At 55.3% G+C, this 18,715-nt stretch overlaps 1 protein-coding gene across 2 annotated transcripts in view; it reads right to left on the reverse strand.

The window, feature by feature from the left end:
• The window catches only part of LOC111146132 (collagen type XXVI alpha 1 chain), a 124,078-nt gene that overhangs the window by 9,227 nt on the left and 96,136 nt on the right, over positions 1 to 18,715 (reverse strand). For both annotated transcript variants that reach the window (XM_022501538.1, XM_022501537.1), the window contains exons 4-6: positions 5,658 to 5,719; positions 2,130 to 2,286; positions 622 to 720 (exon numbers count right to left, since the gene is read on the reverse strand). In XM_022501538.1, the coding sequence (XP_022357246.1) occupies positions 622 to 720; positions 2,130 to 2,286; positions 5,658 to 5,719 (318 nt within the window). The remainder of the gene's footprint in view (positions 1 to 621; positions 721 to 2,129; positions 2,287 to 5,657; positions 5,720 to 18,715) is intronic.

Consider the following 18,715-nt stretch of genomic DNA (forward strand, 5'->3'; position numbering starts at 1 on the left):
AAAAGAGGAACCCCGTGAGGGCCGGGCCTGGCGACAGACACTGCAGATGGCAAACAGGTCAGCAGTGGCTGCCAGACTAGCCTCCCTGGGGGGCTGTCCTGGGATGTGAGTGAATGTGGCTTTCCCTTCGGGCCTGGGGAGCACTGGGGCTGCTGGGCGGGAGGTGAGGGAGGTAGGCTGGCCCCCTCCAGGGGCCTCAGCTCTGGGGTTGGGGCACCGAGAGTGCCAGCCAAGCCAGGCCAGCCCTACACCTACCGTCACAGGACCTGTATCTTCCCTGCAAGACCCAGGAGGAGATGGGGGGGTGGTTCTCTGGAGGGGTTTAAATGGCTAAGAAGGGTCCCCAGGCCTCAGCTGCCCCACCCCCCTTGCCTGTACCCCCCAACTCCCAGAGCCTTTTGTTCTTCCTGCCGCCCAGGGTCAGACCAGACCCTAAAACCTTTGGGATGGGGTGGCAGTGATGGGGGTGGCAGTGGGGAGGAAGTAAGCCCAGAGCTGCCCAGGACAGCAGTCACTGACCCCAGCAAGATCAGGGCTTATGGGATGCCTCACCTGCTCAGATAGGGGAGGAACCCCAACCCCGTCCCCCAGCGGACAAAGTCAGATCCGGAGGGTCCTTACCAGGAGGCCCTGCTGGGCCCTTCTCTCCTGCCTGGCCCCGGTCACCTTTGGAGCCTGGGGGACCTGCAGGCCCTGGCGGTCCCGTCTGCCCCGGGGGCCCTGGGGAGAGAATGAGATGAGCTCTGAGGACGTTGGGGGCCAAGCCACCAGGCCTGACCCCCTGGGCCATTTCCCAGGAGCAGAGACCTCATTACAGTCTAAGAACCATGTTGTACCTATTAACTCTTACGATCTCCGCAGCTACTTGTGTTCCCATTTCACAGGTGGGAAAACTGAGGCTCAGGAAGGTGTGGTCCCTTGTTCAAGGACCCAGAGCCAGGCTGCTGCTGAGTTAGGCCCCTCCCTCCAGAGTCCTACTGTCTCCCAGCTCAGGGTTGGGAACAGTGCCTATGGTAAAGAGCTCCCCAAAGAGGCCTCCTTGGAGACCCCAGGAAACCCTGCTCTCAGATTCCAGGGCGCACCCCGGGGTCACCATTTGTTGGGTTTGTGCTCCACCTGGTGGCCATTTCTTGGAACTGCACTTCTCCTTGCACAGAGAAAGTGACCCGGGAGACCCAGCACCCCTTCCAGCCTCCCCCACAGGGCATTTGGGTCCTGGGTCTTCCTCCTCCTCCGTTCCAGAAGAATGATTTGGAAGAAGGCAGGCAGGGGCAGCCGCCTGGGTGTGAAACCCTGGGAAGTGGGCCAGAGACCCAGAATGAGATGCTCCCCCCAACGCCTGAGCTCCCTCCTCCCCCCACAGCCTCCAGCCGCCCCCCCACCCCCACAGAAAATCACAGAGTGTCTGCTCCTCCCAGGACTGGCCACTGGGTGCTCCCACTGCTGGGGGCTGTGCCCTCCCTGCTCTGCTCCCTCTCCCGACTGGACAAGCAGAGGAGGTGAGGAGGGGACAGGGTGTGAGCTCAGAGTGGAGTCTGGAAGCTGGGGGCTCAGCTGTGAGAGAGGCCAGGGAGGGAGAGCGTCCCCTGCACAGGGCTCTCGTGGGACCAAGAATTATCGAGACCGTAGGCTCCTGGATCACGGGCTGACCCCAGGGGTCATTTCTCCAATCCTTGCTGGAACCCCAAGCATTACAAACTTACTGGAATGATTAGAGAGGATTTCTGTGCAGCTGAAGGTGATACAAAAGTATTTATGAACTAGCACAGCACGGACCAGAAGGTGGTGGGAGGCAGAAAGCTCCTGGTAAAACTGAGCCAGAAGGCTGGGGCTGGGCTGGGGGCCTGAGCGCAGGTTGGCTTCGGGGCAGGACAGGAGGACACACACCCAACTGCGGGACAACGTGGAAGGGTGAGGCCCTGTAACAGTCCGGATGGGGTCTGTGGGTGCAGAGCTCCAGCCAATGGTTTCCAAGGGGGGGGGGCTGAAGCCCCAGTGGCCAGAGCTTCTATGTTTCTAAGAGAAGTTTCTAGAACTCCTGATTTTCTTTCGAAAGCCTACAGTTTTGAAATGTTAGCTCCGTTTTTCAACGCTTGATCCCAATGGCCTCTGGGGCAGGCCTCACTCACCAGCTGGGCCCGTGGGCCTTCTCCTTCGGGGCCCTGGATGGGCAAGGGGGATGGCATCTGGGAGGAAGTCCTCATTCCAGGGTGGGACGGTGCTCGGGGGGACCGGCAGGTCATTGCCCGGGCCTGCGGGCTGCTCTGCGGCTTCCAGCAGGAGAACCTGGGCCAGGAAAGGGCAGAGGGTCAGGACCCCAGGCAGGCCAGAGACCGCTGTGCACTGGGGATGTGTGCCCCATGAGACCTGCAGCTACCCAAAGCCAGGTGTGGGTGATCACCAGCCCCTTGCTGGAATGTTCCCCCTACCTCTGCCCTCCTCTCGTTCCTGTGTCAGGAGAGACCTCGGACCCGGGGCTCCAGCAGGTTGTCACAGGGACACCTTCAAACTCCCTGTACTCTTCTTCTGGAGCGGTCATCACCATGAGGAGAGCCCTGTGGTCACCCCCCATCCCTGCCCCAGCTTCCCCCAAAGAAGGGACTGAAAAGATACCAATGTGCCTGGCTTGGGGCGTGGTTTTTAGTAGGAGCTCTGGGAAAACAAAAGGTGGCCACGTGGGGTCAGCGTGGAAAGCCGCCTTGTCTTCTCCCCTTGAGAGAGCTGGGGCATCAAAGCCTGGGAAGACCGAGGTCCTGGGCGGGAACACGGTCTCCCTGACGCAGGTAAGCTGGAAGTCAGGTCTCAGAGGCCCCCGTGAGTCCCTGCTGTTCCCCAAAGAGGTCAGCAGGGGGCGCTCTGCACCAGGGATCCGAGCAAGGCAGCCTGATGGGTGCGCAGACCCTGGGTAGGCCCACCCAGGCAGAGAGGAATCCCCGGGCCAGGTGGACAAGTGCTCCGGCCACTGCGAGTCCCTAGTCTTTGTGCTCTGCTGCCTGAAGGAGAGGAAGGCCGGTGTCTCAGGTTCCCGCCAGCTCTGGGGAGCCAGAACCCCCCCATCGGCTAGAGTCCCCGACTCCCCCGCCCCACATCCACAAGGGCCAGGCCTTGCATTTGGCCTCCCCCTGGCTTCTCCCAGGGTCCCTTGGCTTGCCCAGTGCTCCCATAGGACCTGGCTGCCCCCCCAAATCCACCTGCCTGCCCCCTTCCCCAGAGCAGGAGGTCAGAACTCCAAGCAAAGTGAACCCTGCGGAGCCCGCCCCAAACCACCAGCGTCCCCACACTCAGCGCGCCCTTCTGGACCTGCTCTGCTCCTCCTGGGGCTCAGTGGCTTTGCCCTACCCCTGGGTACACCCAGGGCCCCTCCCACCCTGAGACTTCCCCCCCCCCCCCACCAAGCCCCCCCCCTCATCCCTCCGCCCCCCCAGATCCTGCGGCTCCCCCCGCCCCCCCCCCCCCGCCCCGTCCCCAGCAGTCTGCCTGACCCTGTGGACTGAGGGTGTCCCCTCCTGGGTGTGCCCCCAGCCCCTGCACCATCGCCCGTGCACCCTCTCTCAGTGTTCCCATCTGCAGCGGGCCAGTGGGCCCCGTGAGGCTCCAGCGACCTCCCCCAGCGCCACTTCTCTGAGCCCCTCCCCATTCTGGTCCTTACAAGCGCCCCCCACCCCGCCTGGGGGCAGGAAGGGTCACCGCAGCCACATCACAGGCAGAGGTGGAAATAGAGGCCCAGAGACCACTAGTGACTTGTCCAATGTCACCCAGCAAGTAGGCACTGGGACCAGTGTCCCATGCAGTGCCCCCCAGCCTCCCAGGGCTTCCCCAGCCCCAGGCTTGGCCCAGGTGGTAGAATCTGTTTCCCAAAGGCTCCCACCTGCCCCCGCAGAACCACGGACCCCAAGGAGGGTACAGGAACCCCTGCTCGCAGCCTGTGCCCAGACGTGGGCTGCTAGGGGACCCTCCCACCTGCAGAAGGCCTCGGGATGAGGGAGGATCTTTCACCCACTGGGGCTTCTCATGCTGGGGCCTCTGCACGGGCGTCTCCTACACGCCTGTGCCTCTGCCTATAAGATAGAGATGGCAGCCTGGCTGAGAGAGTGACACAGAGCTTCTCGCCTGTCCGGCACTCCACCTGTTCCCAAAGCCGGGTTCCACTGCCATGTTGTGTGAGGCCCCTTGACCGGGACCAGCACATTGCCCAGATAAGGAGGTAGGAGCTCGGACAAGACTCACCTAGCTGGGGGGGGTGGCGGTCCCACTGATGTCTGACTCCAAGGGACAGTCATCTGCAGCCCCCATCCAAAAGGGCATGCCCTCAGGGTCGGGCTTCCAGGGCAGGAGACAGGGCCCAAGGGGGAGGGAGGGTTTGCAAGGGCTGTGTGTGTGTGTCTGTGTGTCCATGCGTGTCTGCGAGGGCATCTGTGTGTCTCTGTGTATATGCATATATGTGCATGTGTGTGCATGTGTCTACGTGTGTGTGTATATGTGTGCATGTGTGTGTGTATCTGTGTGTCTGTGGGGCTGTGTGTGTGTGGATGGGTATGTGTCTGTGGGAAGACCTGCCTGTCAGGCTTTTCTGGGCAGGGGGCCCTACCTCTGGGCCTACTCTGTGGTCTTGCCACGGGGGTCTCTCAGCCCATGTCAGCGCTCTGTCCCCGCCAGACCTCCCCACTGGCAGGCCACGCTCCCGCCTGCCTCCCACACCCGGATGCTCTGTCCTGGGCCAGGCAGTCCCTAGTCCCAAGAGGTAAAGGTAGGGCAGCTTCGGCCCCCAGGCTTGTCTCTGCCAGAAGCCTGGGACATGAAGGAGAATGTGACTTGTCGCCGGTCAGGGCAGAGCCCACGGCCCCCATGGCACTGGCTTCTTCCTGCAGGGACCCGAGACCCTCCACCGGGGCCTTCTCCAGAGCCCAGGAGCAATTTTAGTCAATACGTGAGGCATGGGACATGAGGTGACAGGGGACACAGCCTGGGAGAAGTGTCTCCCACTGAGGGACGGTAGATACGGCCCTGTAGCTCTGACCCAGGCCTGCTCTGGGACACCTCAGAGGGACCAGAGGGGACAGAGTCGCCGGTGTCCATGAGGGTGACCCGCCCATCACCACCCCTGCACCTCACACAGCTTTCCCTTCTCTGACTTACTCCCTCCCTCCTCACCCCATTCTGCCTGGGGCTACCCCCCATAAATGACTCATCCTTTCTTCAGTCCTCCAGCCTTGGGGTGCCCTGCTGTGTCCCCTAATGTAGACAGAGCAAGAGCTGACAGGAGCCAGGAGCTCCTTCTCCATTGTCTGGGCCCCGCCGTGTGCCAGACAGGGAGAGAAAGGAGGAGCCAGAGTTGGGGAGAGTGGCTCCTTCCACCAAGGGGTCACCTTCTGGGCATCCAGCCCCCCAGTCACTGAGACATAGATCCAGATATGTGTCACATATGAGACACATATCCAGCCTGCTGTCCGAGACCTCCAGATTTCTTGCTTTACCCTCCCCAGGGGGCTGGCCCAGCCCAGAGAAGGCCACCCAGAGCCACGGAAGCCCCAGCAGCACCCAAGCCCTGGGACCAGGCTGCTCGGGCCTGCTGGACTCCCTAGGACTGGGCTGGTACCGACGTACAACCCTCGCACACACCCACCAGCTCCCAGAGCCAGGCCCCCCGGCCATCTGACCTTGGCCTCCAGCGTGGTTAGCCGCTCACTCATGTCACTGAGCCGGGTACAGTTCATGCATTCTGAAAGAGAAGGGTGAGAATGGAGTGTAGACGCTGGGGGTGAGAGCAGCCAGCTGCCAGGACAGCCTCTGGGCGGGCAGGCAGGGAGCTCTCCGATCAATTTGCCTGGAAAACTCCTACCCAGCCTTCAGGACCTCATCCTTATCCTTGGTGCCCCCTCCTCCAGGCAGCCCACCTGACCTCGGAGCACCCACAGCACATTATTCAGCAAAGTGTCCAAGCCAGCACCCCAGGTGCCCAGTCAGCCTGTGAATGCCATAAACGTAGGATCTTTGTCTATTTTGTTTACCCACAGATCTCAGTGCCTGGCCCAAAGGAGGGGCTCAAAAAAACCCAATAATTGATTACATAGGTGGTAAAGGGCATGCTCCCTGCCTTTGAGAACGTCAGTCTGGGGAGGGCGATGGGCAAATAGGTAGAGGCTGTAGGGGCTACACCAGGGCTGTAAGAATAAGATGTGCAAAAGGGCATCACAGGGGACAGCAATGCCAGTTTGGGGTGGGGGAGGTGGTGGTCAGGGAGGACATCCTGGAGGTGGGGGCGTCTAAGGTGAGGCCTGAGAGATGCACCATATAATAGCCTCGTGAGGAAAGAGGGCTGAGGCCCAGAGACAAGCAAGACCAGAGAAGGGTCTGGAATCAGTCTGGCGGAATCAGAGCAGACACAGCCCCCCCACCCCCCACTCCACACACACCCGGGACTGGAGCAGTGGGCCGGGACCTAACACTGGAGGGCTGGCAGGAGGGGCTCTGGGGCAAGGTCCTGAGGCCAGTGGGCAGCTCTCGCAGGCGCTGAAAGTCAAGGTCAGATCTGCATTTTGAAAAGCTCACTCTGGCAGCAGCGAGTTCCGTGAGCGTGTGTGGGAGGGATGGAAGCCGGAAGGCCAGTTAGGAGACTGGTAATGGTGAACCCCCCAGGCCCACATCTCCCTGGGCTATAATTATCTATTTATGTCTGTCTGCCCCAGGGACTGGAGCTGTTTAAAGAGGAAACAGACGTTCAAAGCTGTTCTCCAGAGCTTTTATTGCTGCAGAAGTCAAGGGATGCCTAAATCGCTCACTCGGTTCCAAGTCTGACCTTCCAGGAACCTCAGTCTGGGCCAAAGAGACACACTGAGGTGTGAGGGTAACTCGGCAGGTCCCAGTTGCTGTGCTGGGGCTGCCCATCAGTGGCCCCCGTGACCACAGTGAGGCCTGAAGCTTACCAGCGGCGTCCATACCTGCCCCCCACTACTGGCTTCCCCTGTCCCTTAAGAGGTCCCCCAACTTCATCTCAGAAAACAAATCCCCCATTAATGTCCTAAGTTACGGTGGTGATTCCTCTGCGAGACACGTAGGGGATGCCCAGGGGGCTTAGGACCAGGGTTCGGGCTGTGTCCTCCCCAGGGGTGGGGGGCCCAGCTTTGGGGCAGGGGTTGCTGACATGGGGCCGTCTGCTCGCCGGCCCCTGATTGGGTTTACAAGACGTGGGCTGCCCGAGGCTCCGCCCACCCCCATCTCCCTCCCCAGCTCCCCTGGACTGGGCCCAGTCAGTGGCTTATAAGCATTTTTTAAAAACAGAACTCTTTTCAATAAAGCCTTGTCCATAACCCCGATACATAAAACAGATTAGAGACCGAGGTACAAACACTGAAACTTCCAAACAACTAGGGGAATGTATACAGTTTCATGACTGGGGCAGGCGAGGACTTCACAAAGCATCGGGGAGAGAGGGGGCGGGTTTTCTGCTTAAAAAGGGGTTGGGGGAGGAGGGGGGACTGTACCCGTGTGTTTCTTCCTCGCTTCTCTCAGGAAAGGGTGGTGAAGAAAGAGAAGGGGATAAAAACCCGCCGAGGAAAGAGAAGGGCAGAGGAGAATTCTCAGCAGATGAGGCCAGTAACGCAGCCCGCAGCCCAGTCCAACCTGGGAAGAGGACATCAGAGCCTCCAGGCTCCCCTGAGGCCGGCCCAGCACCAGGCAGGAGAGGTGAGGGGTGCTCTCTGGGGACTGGGACATGACAGAGGGGACAGGCCCATGGGTGCCTACACTGAGAGAAACAGCGGGGTCTCCCAACGCGCCCCATCAACAAGGCCAAACCACAGACCTTCCTTCTCTCTAAAAACAGAGCTCAGGATTCCCGAGCCTTACAGGAAGCCTTTAATGGAAAGACAGAGATCGAAACAAGTGGGGTCCCACCTGTCCACTCACTACCCCAACCCCATCTATCTACCCACCCGTCCAATCATCACCTCCCCGAACTTTTACCCGCCTACTTTACCCTCCCCCCCCCCCCCCCCGCCCCCGGCACCTCCCCTACCACCCTCTCATCCCGAACATTCCTGAGGCATTTAGGGGACCCAAACAGAGCATTTCCAGGGTCTGAGGCCACAAACAGGACTCTCTGCAGGGGGGAAGTTCTGCAGAGGGAAGGGTGAGCCTCAGGCTCTCACAGGAACCTATTTCTGGAAAGTGTGCTGGGCCTGGGCCCAGTTTGCTCTGGCACTGGGCACCCCGCTTGGCCAGTGAGGTGAGGCTTGGCTGGCAGCAGGCACGGTGTGGAGGTTGGGGGGGGGGAGGGGGGTTCCAGTTCTCCAGCCACAGAGAGGCCTGGGAGGCCCAGCCAGCAGGCAGGGCTGAGGCTGCCAGCTCGGCCTCCCCATGCCACCTGCCTGGGCAAGCGCTGAGACCAGACGGGTTTTACAGTTCCCCTGGCTTTCTCTCATCGACAAGCAATTATATTATGTTTGTTTAAATTTTTCTAATGATTCATGGGCGCGGTGGGGACAGAGAAATGGTACCGAGGGTGCTGACTGGTACAGACCACGGACCAGGCACTGCCTGCTGGCTCTGGGCCTCGGTTTCCCCTCGCTAAGAGGAAGACTCTCACTTCCCGAGATTCGGAAGTTCCCATGATCCCGGCCCCCCTTCCCTAGCACACACGGGCCCACGAGCGCCCAGGGCCGCAGCACATTCCTGGTCTCTCGGATGCGGGAAAGCGTGCCTGGAACTCTTTGCCAATCTGTGCGTACCGAAGTGTGGGTGTTCCAGGCAAACTGGGGGTGGGGGTGTGAGAAAGAGGGAGGGACTCACCACTTGGTGCTGTCAGTAGAAAGAGAACTAAAAGGCCGCTAACTCACTGTGAGGCTGGAGAAGAGCTCATCTGACCTCTCTGCCCCTCAGTTTTCTCAGCTGTAGAAGGGGTCAGTACTGGATCAGCTCCAAGGGCCTCAGGACCCTGCTTCTGGTGCCCTTGCCCTCCAGCTCTCACCACTGGGCTCCGTCCCCCCACTGCAGGACGGTACACCTGCTAATCCAGCTGCCATCTGCCTTTGGCCAGCATGCCCACTGCTGATGGCTCTGTATCCAGCCTTCAGGACCCAGCTCCCAAGTGAGGCCGACCCCGCCCCCCAGGCCTGGGCCTGAAGGGGAGCCTTGCCAACTGCAGAGAAATTGAGAGGCCGAGTGAGTCTGCTGTGAGATGGGGGCCATAAGACCCAGGGGAGACCCAGGGCACACAGGTGGTCCCTGCCCCCAAATACTCAGCCCCCTCTGGGAGAGGCCTTGGAGATGGGTCCACAAGCAGGGAGCAGGTGCAGGGTGGATGTCCCCAGGGGGCCAAGCTAGAAGAGATCCTAAAATCCCCCTGGGAACCTTTGACTCCAGCCCAAACTCCTAAGCCCTATAGGAGAGCTCCAGGGAGGTCAGTGGGGTCAGATGCTGGGGGACAGGGGGCGAGGCTGGCTAGGTGTGTTCACAGGAGACACAGGAACGAGGTCTAAGTGACCTAAACCTAAGTGGCCTCAGTTTCCCCAATGTGACAAGAGCTGGGCTGGGCCTAAAACAGATAGGACTGGTACCTGTCTATCTTACTACACATGGCGTCAACCCTGCTCTACCCAAGTTCAGTCTGGGGCCACACATTCTTTTGGTGCCTCCCTCCCCCCAACTGGGGACTTGAAGGCCATGTAGGACCTTCCTCTACTGGTGAGACTTTGTTTATCTCACTCTCTGCTAGAAACTGCTGTCAGGGGGAAAAACTGCTTGCCTTGAGTAGGCCTGGGATTTCTTTTGCCTTGTCACTCAGACCTTGCCTCCAGCCAAGCCACACCCCCTCCAGCCAGGCCACACCCCTCTGGCTAAGTCACAGCCCCTCCAGCCAAAGAGAAATGTTTGGATGTACAGTGACTTTGGGACCAGTGCTAACTCCTGCAGCAAAGCCCATGAGAAGATGGGTCTGTCTGCCCATGGGGTTCAGCTCCCAGTGTCTGATATTAAATATGCATCAAGAGCCTCTAATGCAAAAGACAAAGACTGAAACAACAAATAGGAAAAAAGCAAGCTCAGAAAACAGAGACAATGAGTGGACAAAAAAAGACTTCAAAAAACCAGAGCGAAACTCTACTATCCTTAGAGCGATATGAGAAGATATTGCATCCTGAAAGAACAGGAGGTTATTTGCAAAGAACCCTCAAAACACAAAAACACATTTGTAGAAATGGAAGAAAAATAGTTGATGTAAAATATTCAGTCAAAGGATTAGAAGTTAAGGAAATTTTCTAGGAAGTTGCAAAAAACTGTGACAGTTGTAGAGAAGAGATAAGAAAATGAGGGGATCAATCCAGGTCTAACAACTAACTAACTGGAGAGTCCAGAAAAAGAGACCCGAGAAAATGGAGAGAAGTAAAGAAATGATCCCAAAAGATCACCTAAAACTGAAGGATATGAACTTTCAAACTGAAAGAACATGGAAAATGCCAGATGAAAAATAAAACAAAACAAAACTCACACCAAAAAGCACATTGTCATAAAAGTTCAGAATCCCAGAGAGAAAACCCTAAAAGCTTCTAAGATAAAATGAGACCTCCAGGAAATGTCCAGAATTAGTATGGCACTGAACTTCTGAACAGTAACAGTGGAAGCTGGGGAGATAGCGGTATTCTTTTGAGGAAGAGGGTATCTAGCTAAGATTCTATACCCAGCTCAACTATCCCTCAAGATTTGAGGGTATAATGAAGTATTTGTAGACACACATGGCCTCAAAACATTGACATGCCACACACCCCTTCTCTGAAAGGTGTTGAAGGATGTATTCCACCAAAACAAAGGAGTAAGCTAGAGAAAAGAAGACTCCAAACAAGGATATCCAGGGACACCTGGGTGACTCAGTGGGTTAAAGCCTCTGCCTTTGGCTCGGGTCATGGTCCCAGGGTCCTGGGATCGAGCCCCAAATCGGGCGTTCTGCTCAGCAGGGAGTCTGCTTTCTCCTCTCTCTCTTTGCCTGCCTCTCTGCCTACTTGTGATCTCTGTCAAATAAATAAAAAAATCTTTAAAAACAAAAACGAAAAACAAAACAAGGATACCCAGAGGCAATCTTTTCTGAGTTTCCAGCCCTGCTGGCCTGCTCTAAAGATTTCAAACCTGCCAGCCCCAGATTTTAAACAATTGCATAAGCCATTTCCTTAATACAGATGATAGATAGATCATAGATCTAAAGAGATACATGTATATACCTATATAAATGCATATACACACACACATCCTTCTGGTTGTTTCTCTAGAGAACCCTGACTGATTCAAGGTCCAACCTATAAACAGGTCCTAAACAGACCCATCAACCAGGGGAAAATCTTCTGGACTCTTAGGAGTGTTCCATGATTCAGTTCCAGCTACCTTAAAGACAATTTGTCAAATTTAACAAATAAAAACACAGTATTTTATCTGTCAACCCTATTTAGTATTTAGTTCTTTCTAGAGACACCCCAAGGCCTTCTCTGGGACAGGGACCCAGGGACAAGCGGCCTTGCCCTCAAAGGTTTCTGGACATGTAAGCAACCACACTGAGGGGTGCTGCCCAACTGTGTGGCTCTCTTATGAAAGGGGAAATCCCAGCCAGAGGAGATCAAGACAGTTTCCCAAGGAGGAGAGAGCTGAGCCCTGACTACTGCTAGTCAAACAATGTTTGCCAAGTACTTGCTCTGGGTCTGGCCCTGGGCTAAGCCCTCTATACCCATTCTTTCCATATAAGCCTCTCACCCACCATGAGGCAGGCACTAGACTGCTATCCCCACTTTGCAGATGGGAAAACGGAGGCCCCTGCTTTCTCACCTTTACAAGATTCTGCCAGGCCTTGCACTATACACTGCCCCAACAGACCTCATAGAGATCCCTAGCTTAAGCTCCTGTAATAGGTGGGGATCTAATTTGCCATGAGGTAGATGGAGATCAGGGGTGGAGGGAGAAAGTCAGCTGCAGGCTGGAGCTCCAGAGTCTACCGCATCCCCATGATGCTCTGGGATCAGCCCTGTGGGGAGCAGAGAGGCTCTGGTAGCACCAGGACCTAGGAAACCACCATACCAGTTAACTTCTAGAGAGCTGCTTACCCAGGGAACCCAACACACTGGGTTTCTCTAAGCCATACACCCCAGAAGGAAAGGTGCAGAGGGCAAGACCAAGCCAAAGGGGAAACCTGCCCTGTGCTTTCCCTGTTTTCCAATGCATGCCAGAGCAAAGAGCCCCATCAGGGGCCAGGGAGCCTGCTGGTCAGATAGAGCCATGGCTGCATGCCAGGCCCAGCCCTGGGGCTCATGGACAGGACAGAGTAATTAAATTCCATCCTTTTGAATATCAGGGATCACAGAGAAGGCAAGGTTTTTCAGAAACTTCTGCCAAGACATTTATTGAAGAATAATTGAGTTCTTTCTTGGACAGGGGAAGCCTCACATGGGGGTGTGTCCTCGTGGTGGAAAAAATCCCCAAGGGGCCAATGGCACTAAGAGTCTCAGAACACAATGGTAGCCAGCTGCCCTGTCCCCCATGGACACCCGCGTTCACAGCTCCTGGGCTGCAGGACTTCCTGACAATGTTCAGCATCACCCCACAGGCAAAAGGGACGATGCTGGTGAGTGAAATCAATGCACCAGTGTTTACCAGGCTTAGAGAAAGAAATACCAGGTTGTAGTGCCTTCTTTCTGTGAGTGAGAAGGATGAGATCCAGGAAGGTTTGGCAACATGCTCAAGGTCATACCATGTGTCAATTAAAGGCTGGAATTAGAACCCAGGGCTTCCCTTCCCATGAGACCATCTTGGGCTGAGCTACATCCCATGGCTGGGGCAGCAGCTCTCAATGGATGTGCAGACAGTGCCTGGACCATGGCTAAGCATGGGCAAAGTCTATGACATGAGCCTCACTGTGGCCCTAGGGACTTTTCTGACTGGGCTAGCCAAATCTGTCTTCCACCCTCTCTACCTCTACATCCAGCCCAGAGTTCAAGGTCGACAGGTCTTGACCTAGAACCCTGTGGACCATGGTTGGACCACACTGGAAGTATCTTTCCCCCAACAAAATCTGAAGAGGAATTATTAGAATTATGAAGTTATTTTAGCAAGGTCGCTGGAATACAAAGATAGTTCCTAAAAATCAACATTATTTCTATATACTGGCAATAAGCAAATAGAAAATGAAATTTTATAATGATTCCCTTCACAAAAGTGCCATAAAGTTATCAAATTACCTAGGAATAAATCTACTGAAAACTACAGCACATCATCAAGAGAAATTAAAGAAGAACTAAATAAATGGAAAGATATACTATATTCATGGATTGGAAGACCCAATAGTATAAAGATGTTCATTCTCCCCAGTTGATCGATAAAGCCAACGCAATCCCACACAAAATGTCAGAAGGCTGTTTGTGTGTGTTTGTTGTACACATGTGTGTATGGAAATTGGCAGATAGATTCTGAAATGTATATGAAAACACAAAAGTCCAAGAATAACCAGGGCAATCTGGAAGAAAGAGAACAAAAGATCAAGACTTATACTTCTTTAAACTGAGACCTTTAAAATTGAGACCTATTTTAAAACTACAGTAATTGAAACATTGTAGTATTAGCACAAAGACAAACAGACACATACTCACTTCGTTTACAAAAAAAGCACCAATGCTGTTCCACAGAGAAAGGGTAGACTTTATCAATAAACTGCTGGTTCAACTGGTTATCCAAACGGAAAAGAAAAATAAAAGAATCAGACCCCTAGGGGCGCCTGAGTGGTTCAGTCGGTTAAGCGTCAGACTCTTGATTTCACTCAGGTCATGATCTCAGGGTCATGAGATTGAGCCCCATGCTGGGCTCCATGTTGACAGTGGAGCCTACTTAAGAGTCTCTCTCTGCCTCCTGCTGCCCCTCCCCCTGGCCACGCACACGTGCACTCTCTTTCTCTAAAATAATAAATATTTTTTTAAAAATAATAAGCCGATTTCAGATGTATCATAGACCCAAATCCAAAAGGTAAAATACAGCTTTTTTTTTCTTTTTTTTTTTTTTTTTGTAAAATACAGCTTTTTTTTTTTTTTTTAAAGATTTTATTTATTTATTTGACAGAGAGAGAGATCACAAGTAGACAGAGAGGCAGGCAGAGAGAGAGAGAGAGGGAAGCAGGCTCCCTGCTGAGCAGAGAGCCCGATGCGGGACTCGATCCAGGACCCTGAGATCATGACCTGAGCCAAAGGCAGCGGCTTAACCCACTGAGCCACCCAGGCGCCCCACAGCTTTTAAAAGAAACCAGAGGCAATGACCTTCATGACCACATATCTTCAACAGGACACAAAAAGCACTAGCATCAAAGAAGACTTTGCCAAAGCGCACGGCATTAAAATTAAGAATTTATTTTCAGGGGCGCCTGGGTGGCTCAGTGGGTTAAAGCCTCTGCCTTCTGCTCAGGTCATGATCCCTGCTTCCTCTTCTCTCTCTCTCTGCCTGCCTCTCTTCCTGCTTGTGATCTCTATCTGTCAAATAAATAAAAAAAATAAAATCTTAAAAAAAAAAAAAAGAATTTATTTTCATCACAAGAGAATGAACGCGCCTACCACCGAGTAGAAGAGGAGTCTCGGAATGCATGTATCCACAAAGTAAGATATCCAAATGGCCAATAATGATACACAGGAGGGCTCAGCTCATTAGCCACAGCAGAAAATGCAAATCAATCCGCAGCGTAGCACTCCCACACACCCACAGGAATGGCTAAATTTAAAAAGACTAATGATGAGGGGCACCTTCGTGGCTCAGACGGTTAAGCATCTGCCTTCAGCTCAGGTCATGATCTCCAGGTTCTAGGATCGAGCCCCACATCTGGCTCCCAGCTCAGCAGGGAATCTGCTTCTCCCTCTCCCTCCGCCTCTCCTCCTGCTTGTGCTCGCTCTCTCTCTCTCTCTCAAATGAATAAATAAAAAAGACTAATAATGACAAGTATGACAGAGCACGGGAACCACTGGAATTCTCAGTGTCACCGGAGGGCCATGATATAACCTCCTGAAAAAAGCATTTGTCAGTTTCTTATGAGGCTGAGTAGAAGCAAATCCATCCCCAGATACGTATCCAACAAAATGAATAAATACTTTCACCAAAAGACATGTGTGAGAATGTTCCCTGCGGCGTCGCTCATAATAACACCAAATTATAAATAACCCAAATTCCATCCACGGACGCCTGGATCCACTGAACAGTCCGAGCCGAGCGCTACGCTGCACTAAGTGAGCACACGCCACATGCAGCTGCAGGGGTGCGGGGTGGGGGGGACCTCACAAAGCTGAGGCTGGGTGAAAGTCGGCAACCTCAAAGGCCACACAGTGAGGGATTCCGTGGATCTCGAGGTTTGAACACAGGCAAACAGCCCTGCGCACGGGCATTCAGGTCAGCGGTTTCCTCGGGGAGGACAGTTAAGGGGAGAGGCAGCTGGAGGGCCTCTAAGGTGATGAAAATGTTCTCTTTCTTGACGTGGGTGCTGGGGCCCCGGGTGTGGTCAGTTTCTGGAAAAACTGTCAAGCTGTTCTGCTAGTTCTAATCCACCAATCGGACCTTCTTCACCAGCCTTCTCGTTGCCCTGAGGACAAACCCTGCAGCAGCCTTTGCTGTCCTGTTATCTCTTCTAGAAGTGGCTCCCATCCTACCCCATTGATTAGCTAATTCCTACTTAAGCATCTCCTCCTCCAGGCAGCCTTCCTTGATCACTCCTAGCAAACTTTGGCACCCGTGAGCCCCGGGCTGAGGCTACCACAGCATTTCCTCTCTAAAACATTAGGGCCTTTGACTTCTGTGAGGAAACAGCAGGAATTAAATAAGCGCATTTCTTTAAAAAACAAGATCCCTCCTAAAAATCACTTATGTCCCTTTGCTACACGGGGCTAACATATTCTCTTTGTTCTTCTCCCCCAGAGGCCCAGCTAAGAAGATACCCAAGCTGGCAGTGGTATGGGGTGGGGGCCGCTGGGGCTGGCGGCTGGGGGGGTGGCGGGGGGCTGGTAGCCAGGGGGCTGGCTCAGGGCAGCATCACCAGCCCGGAGAGTGTCTGGGCACTGTCACTGGGTAAGGGGTGAGGGAAGGGGCACGGGGGGGGGGGGCCAATGCACACGCTCCCCACCCAAATGCAAACACGTGAGCACGTGCTCATGAGTGTGTGTGTGTGTGTGTGTGTGCGCGCACACGCGCACGTGTTGTCTCTGACACGCTCAGCCTCACTGGACCCACCATCCGAGGTCCCAACCTACAGCTGTGCAAACGGCAGCTCAAAGAGGAGAGGGGACTTTCCCAGGTCACACAGAGCTGCGACAAAAACCCCAGTGTCAGGGGCGCCTGGAGTGCTCCGTCGGTTAAGCAGCTGATTCTTGATTTCGGCTCAGGTCAGATCACTGAGGTCAGCGTGGAATCGGCTAGAGATACTCTCTCTCCCTCTGCGTCTGCCCCTCCCTCTCTCTCTCTCTCTCTTAAAAAAAAAAAAAAAACCAACTAGTGTCACCAATGGAAGGCCAGGGGCCACCCACCCCACCCACCCCACCCACCTCCCTCTTGGCAACTCCAGGAAAAGGAACCCACAGGAGAAACAAGAGGGCCGGTGTTCGCAGCCCACCAGCCACCCCGGCCAGGGGCCAGTCCCTGCTCTGTGAGCATGTGCCCCGGACGGACCTGAAGTGGGGTGCGCTCTGTGTCCTCAGGCAGGTCACAGCCCCCGCTCCGGGCCCCCACATCCCGTGCGTCAGATGCAGGGACGTTCTCTGAGTCAGGAACCGTTGCTGGAGCCGGAAGGAGCACCAGGTGCGCATCCCCTCTCCCCTTCTCTCTCCCGCTGGCTTTGCTTCCTGCAAGCAGAGGGACCCAGTTGGGGCTCATTCTCAGGCTTCTTTGGTGAAATGTGATCCCGTGTGCTGGAGAGGCTGCCTGACCTTCAGGTGGGACTCAAGCATCCCGACTTCCAGGTGAGGAGTGGGGGGATGGGGAGTGAGAGGTGCTATTCCATCTCGGCCCAGCTGCTCCCCATTAGGGGGGCCCTCGGCTTTCCTCCACAATAAACTGAGGCAAGAGTCCCTGACCAGTCTTTGTCCCTGGCCTTTGGCGCACAGTCTCCAGAGACAGAGGAGACAAAGCAGCCCCAGGCCCCACAGGCAGGTGTGGAAACCAGATCAGAGACACTCCAAAGCTCGGGTGCCCTTTCTTTCAAGACGTCCAGCCCCTGATTGCTTTGGCCACCTTGAGACCCTCACCAGCAAAGGAGTCCCAACCGTGAGAGCGCCCAAGGACAGGGCGTGGGCTCTTGCCTGGACCCTGAGGCCCCCAGAGGCTGCGCACCCCATCGCGGCTGCGTCACCTGCCGGACAGGCTCCCCAGAGGTCGGGATATGCACCTCTCTGGGCAGGTGTGTTGGAGTTCACGGCAGCTTTGCCTGACTCATCGGTGGCCTTCCTTCAGACTGGCATGGCTTGGGGGGGTTGGTCCCCAGAAATCAATGACATGGGTGTGGCAGGGCCAGAATCCTGCAGAATCGGGTACGTGGGCCCTCGGTGGGGATGGCGTGGGGTCCCCGAAGCTGGGGGGACTTGGATGAAGGCAGCTGTGTACAGTAGCTCAGTGGAGGGACTTCGGATCATCCAGGAACGTCCCCAGAGACACGTGGGGGATTTCTTCACAGCAGAAAGAAGGGATCTGGGCTCTCCACAGCTGGGTCTTCCCTGTGTCTGTTCCATGCCTCAGGGTCAGTGACTCAGCTGCCTCTCTTGGGGGGGATTCTGAGCTCCATGTTGTTAATCCGAAGTTAGTGTTTGAAGTGTCTGCCTCTTTCTTCCTCCTCCAGAAACAGATCATAAATATCTCCAGGGTCCCCTGGAGCTGGCAGACAGCACTGCCTCGGCCTGGAAGATGATACCCAGCACAGCCGAGGGAGAGGAGCTCGGTGACTGTGGAGCCGTTTGGACACGTGGAGTCGGTTCCGCCATCGCTGAGTGTCACGGGGAAAGAAACCTTTTTACAGGGCTCCAAGCCCAAGGTCAAGGTTCAAGGGCCATAAAGCAAAGCTGGCTGACAGAGCGGCCTCCAGACCATGGAAGGGTGTCGCCTGACTCTGCCCAGGGCCTTCTGTACCCCGGAGGGCCATGAGGAGGACCCAGAGCCTGGAGCCAGGGTGGGGCCTCCCCCACCTGCCACACTGGTCAGCTGGTCAAGGTTCTGGACGAAACTGACAAGGTGTCCAAGGACAGCAAGAAGGGCATGGAGTCTCTTTGGTCACTGGGGCTTTCAGAGGGAAATGACAGCGCAGTTTGGAGAACTGAAGGCAAAGTTGCAGGTCTGTCCCCAGGTGCTAAAACTGGATGGGGCAGGGAATCGGGGAGGAGCCCCCAGCCAAGAGGAAGGAGACACGGGGAGTAACACCTGAACAGATATCTCCCCTCTTGGGATCCCTTCTCCTTCAAAGGCAAGGTGAAAGCCCCAAGGTGGCTTAGCTTTCATTCAGCATTTGGCTGGGCTCCAGGAAAGGCCTTGGTGTCCTCAGAGGGCGATCCGCGTCGTGGTGGCTATTTTGGGGGAGCCGGGAGGGGAGCATGGTGCTCTTCCTGTGACTTCTTGAGGCCAAATCCCAGGCTGGAGGGACCACAAGCCTAACCCCGTGTTGGAGGAGGGCTCTAAGCAGTTTCCAAAGGCTTTTTAAAAGGAAGGTGTCTTCTTCCTACACACACAAGCGTTTCTGGGACCC

Source organism: Enhydra lutris, unplaced genomic scaffold, assembly GCF_002288905.1.
Source record: "Enhydra lutris kenyoni isolate GAN:26980312 unplaced genomic scaffold, ASM228890v2 scaffoldscaffold13, whole genome shotgun sequence".
In the NCBI taxonomy this organism is placed as follows: domain Eukaryota; kingdom Metazoa; phylum Chordata; class Mammalia; order Carnivora; family Mustelidae; genus Enhydra; species Enhydra lutris.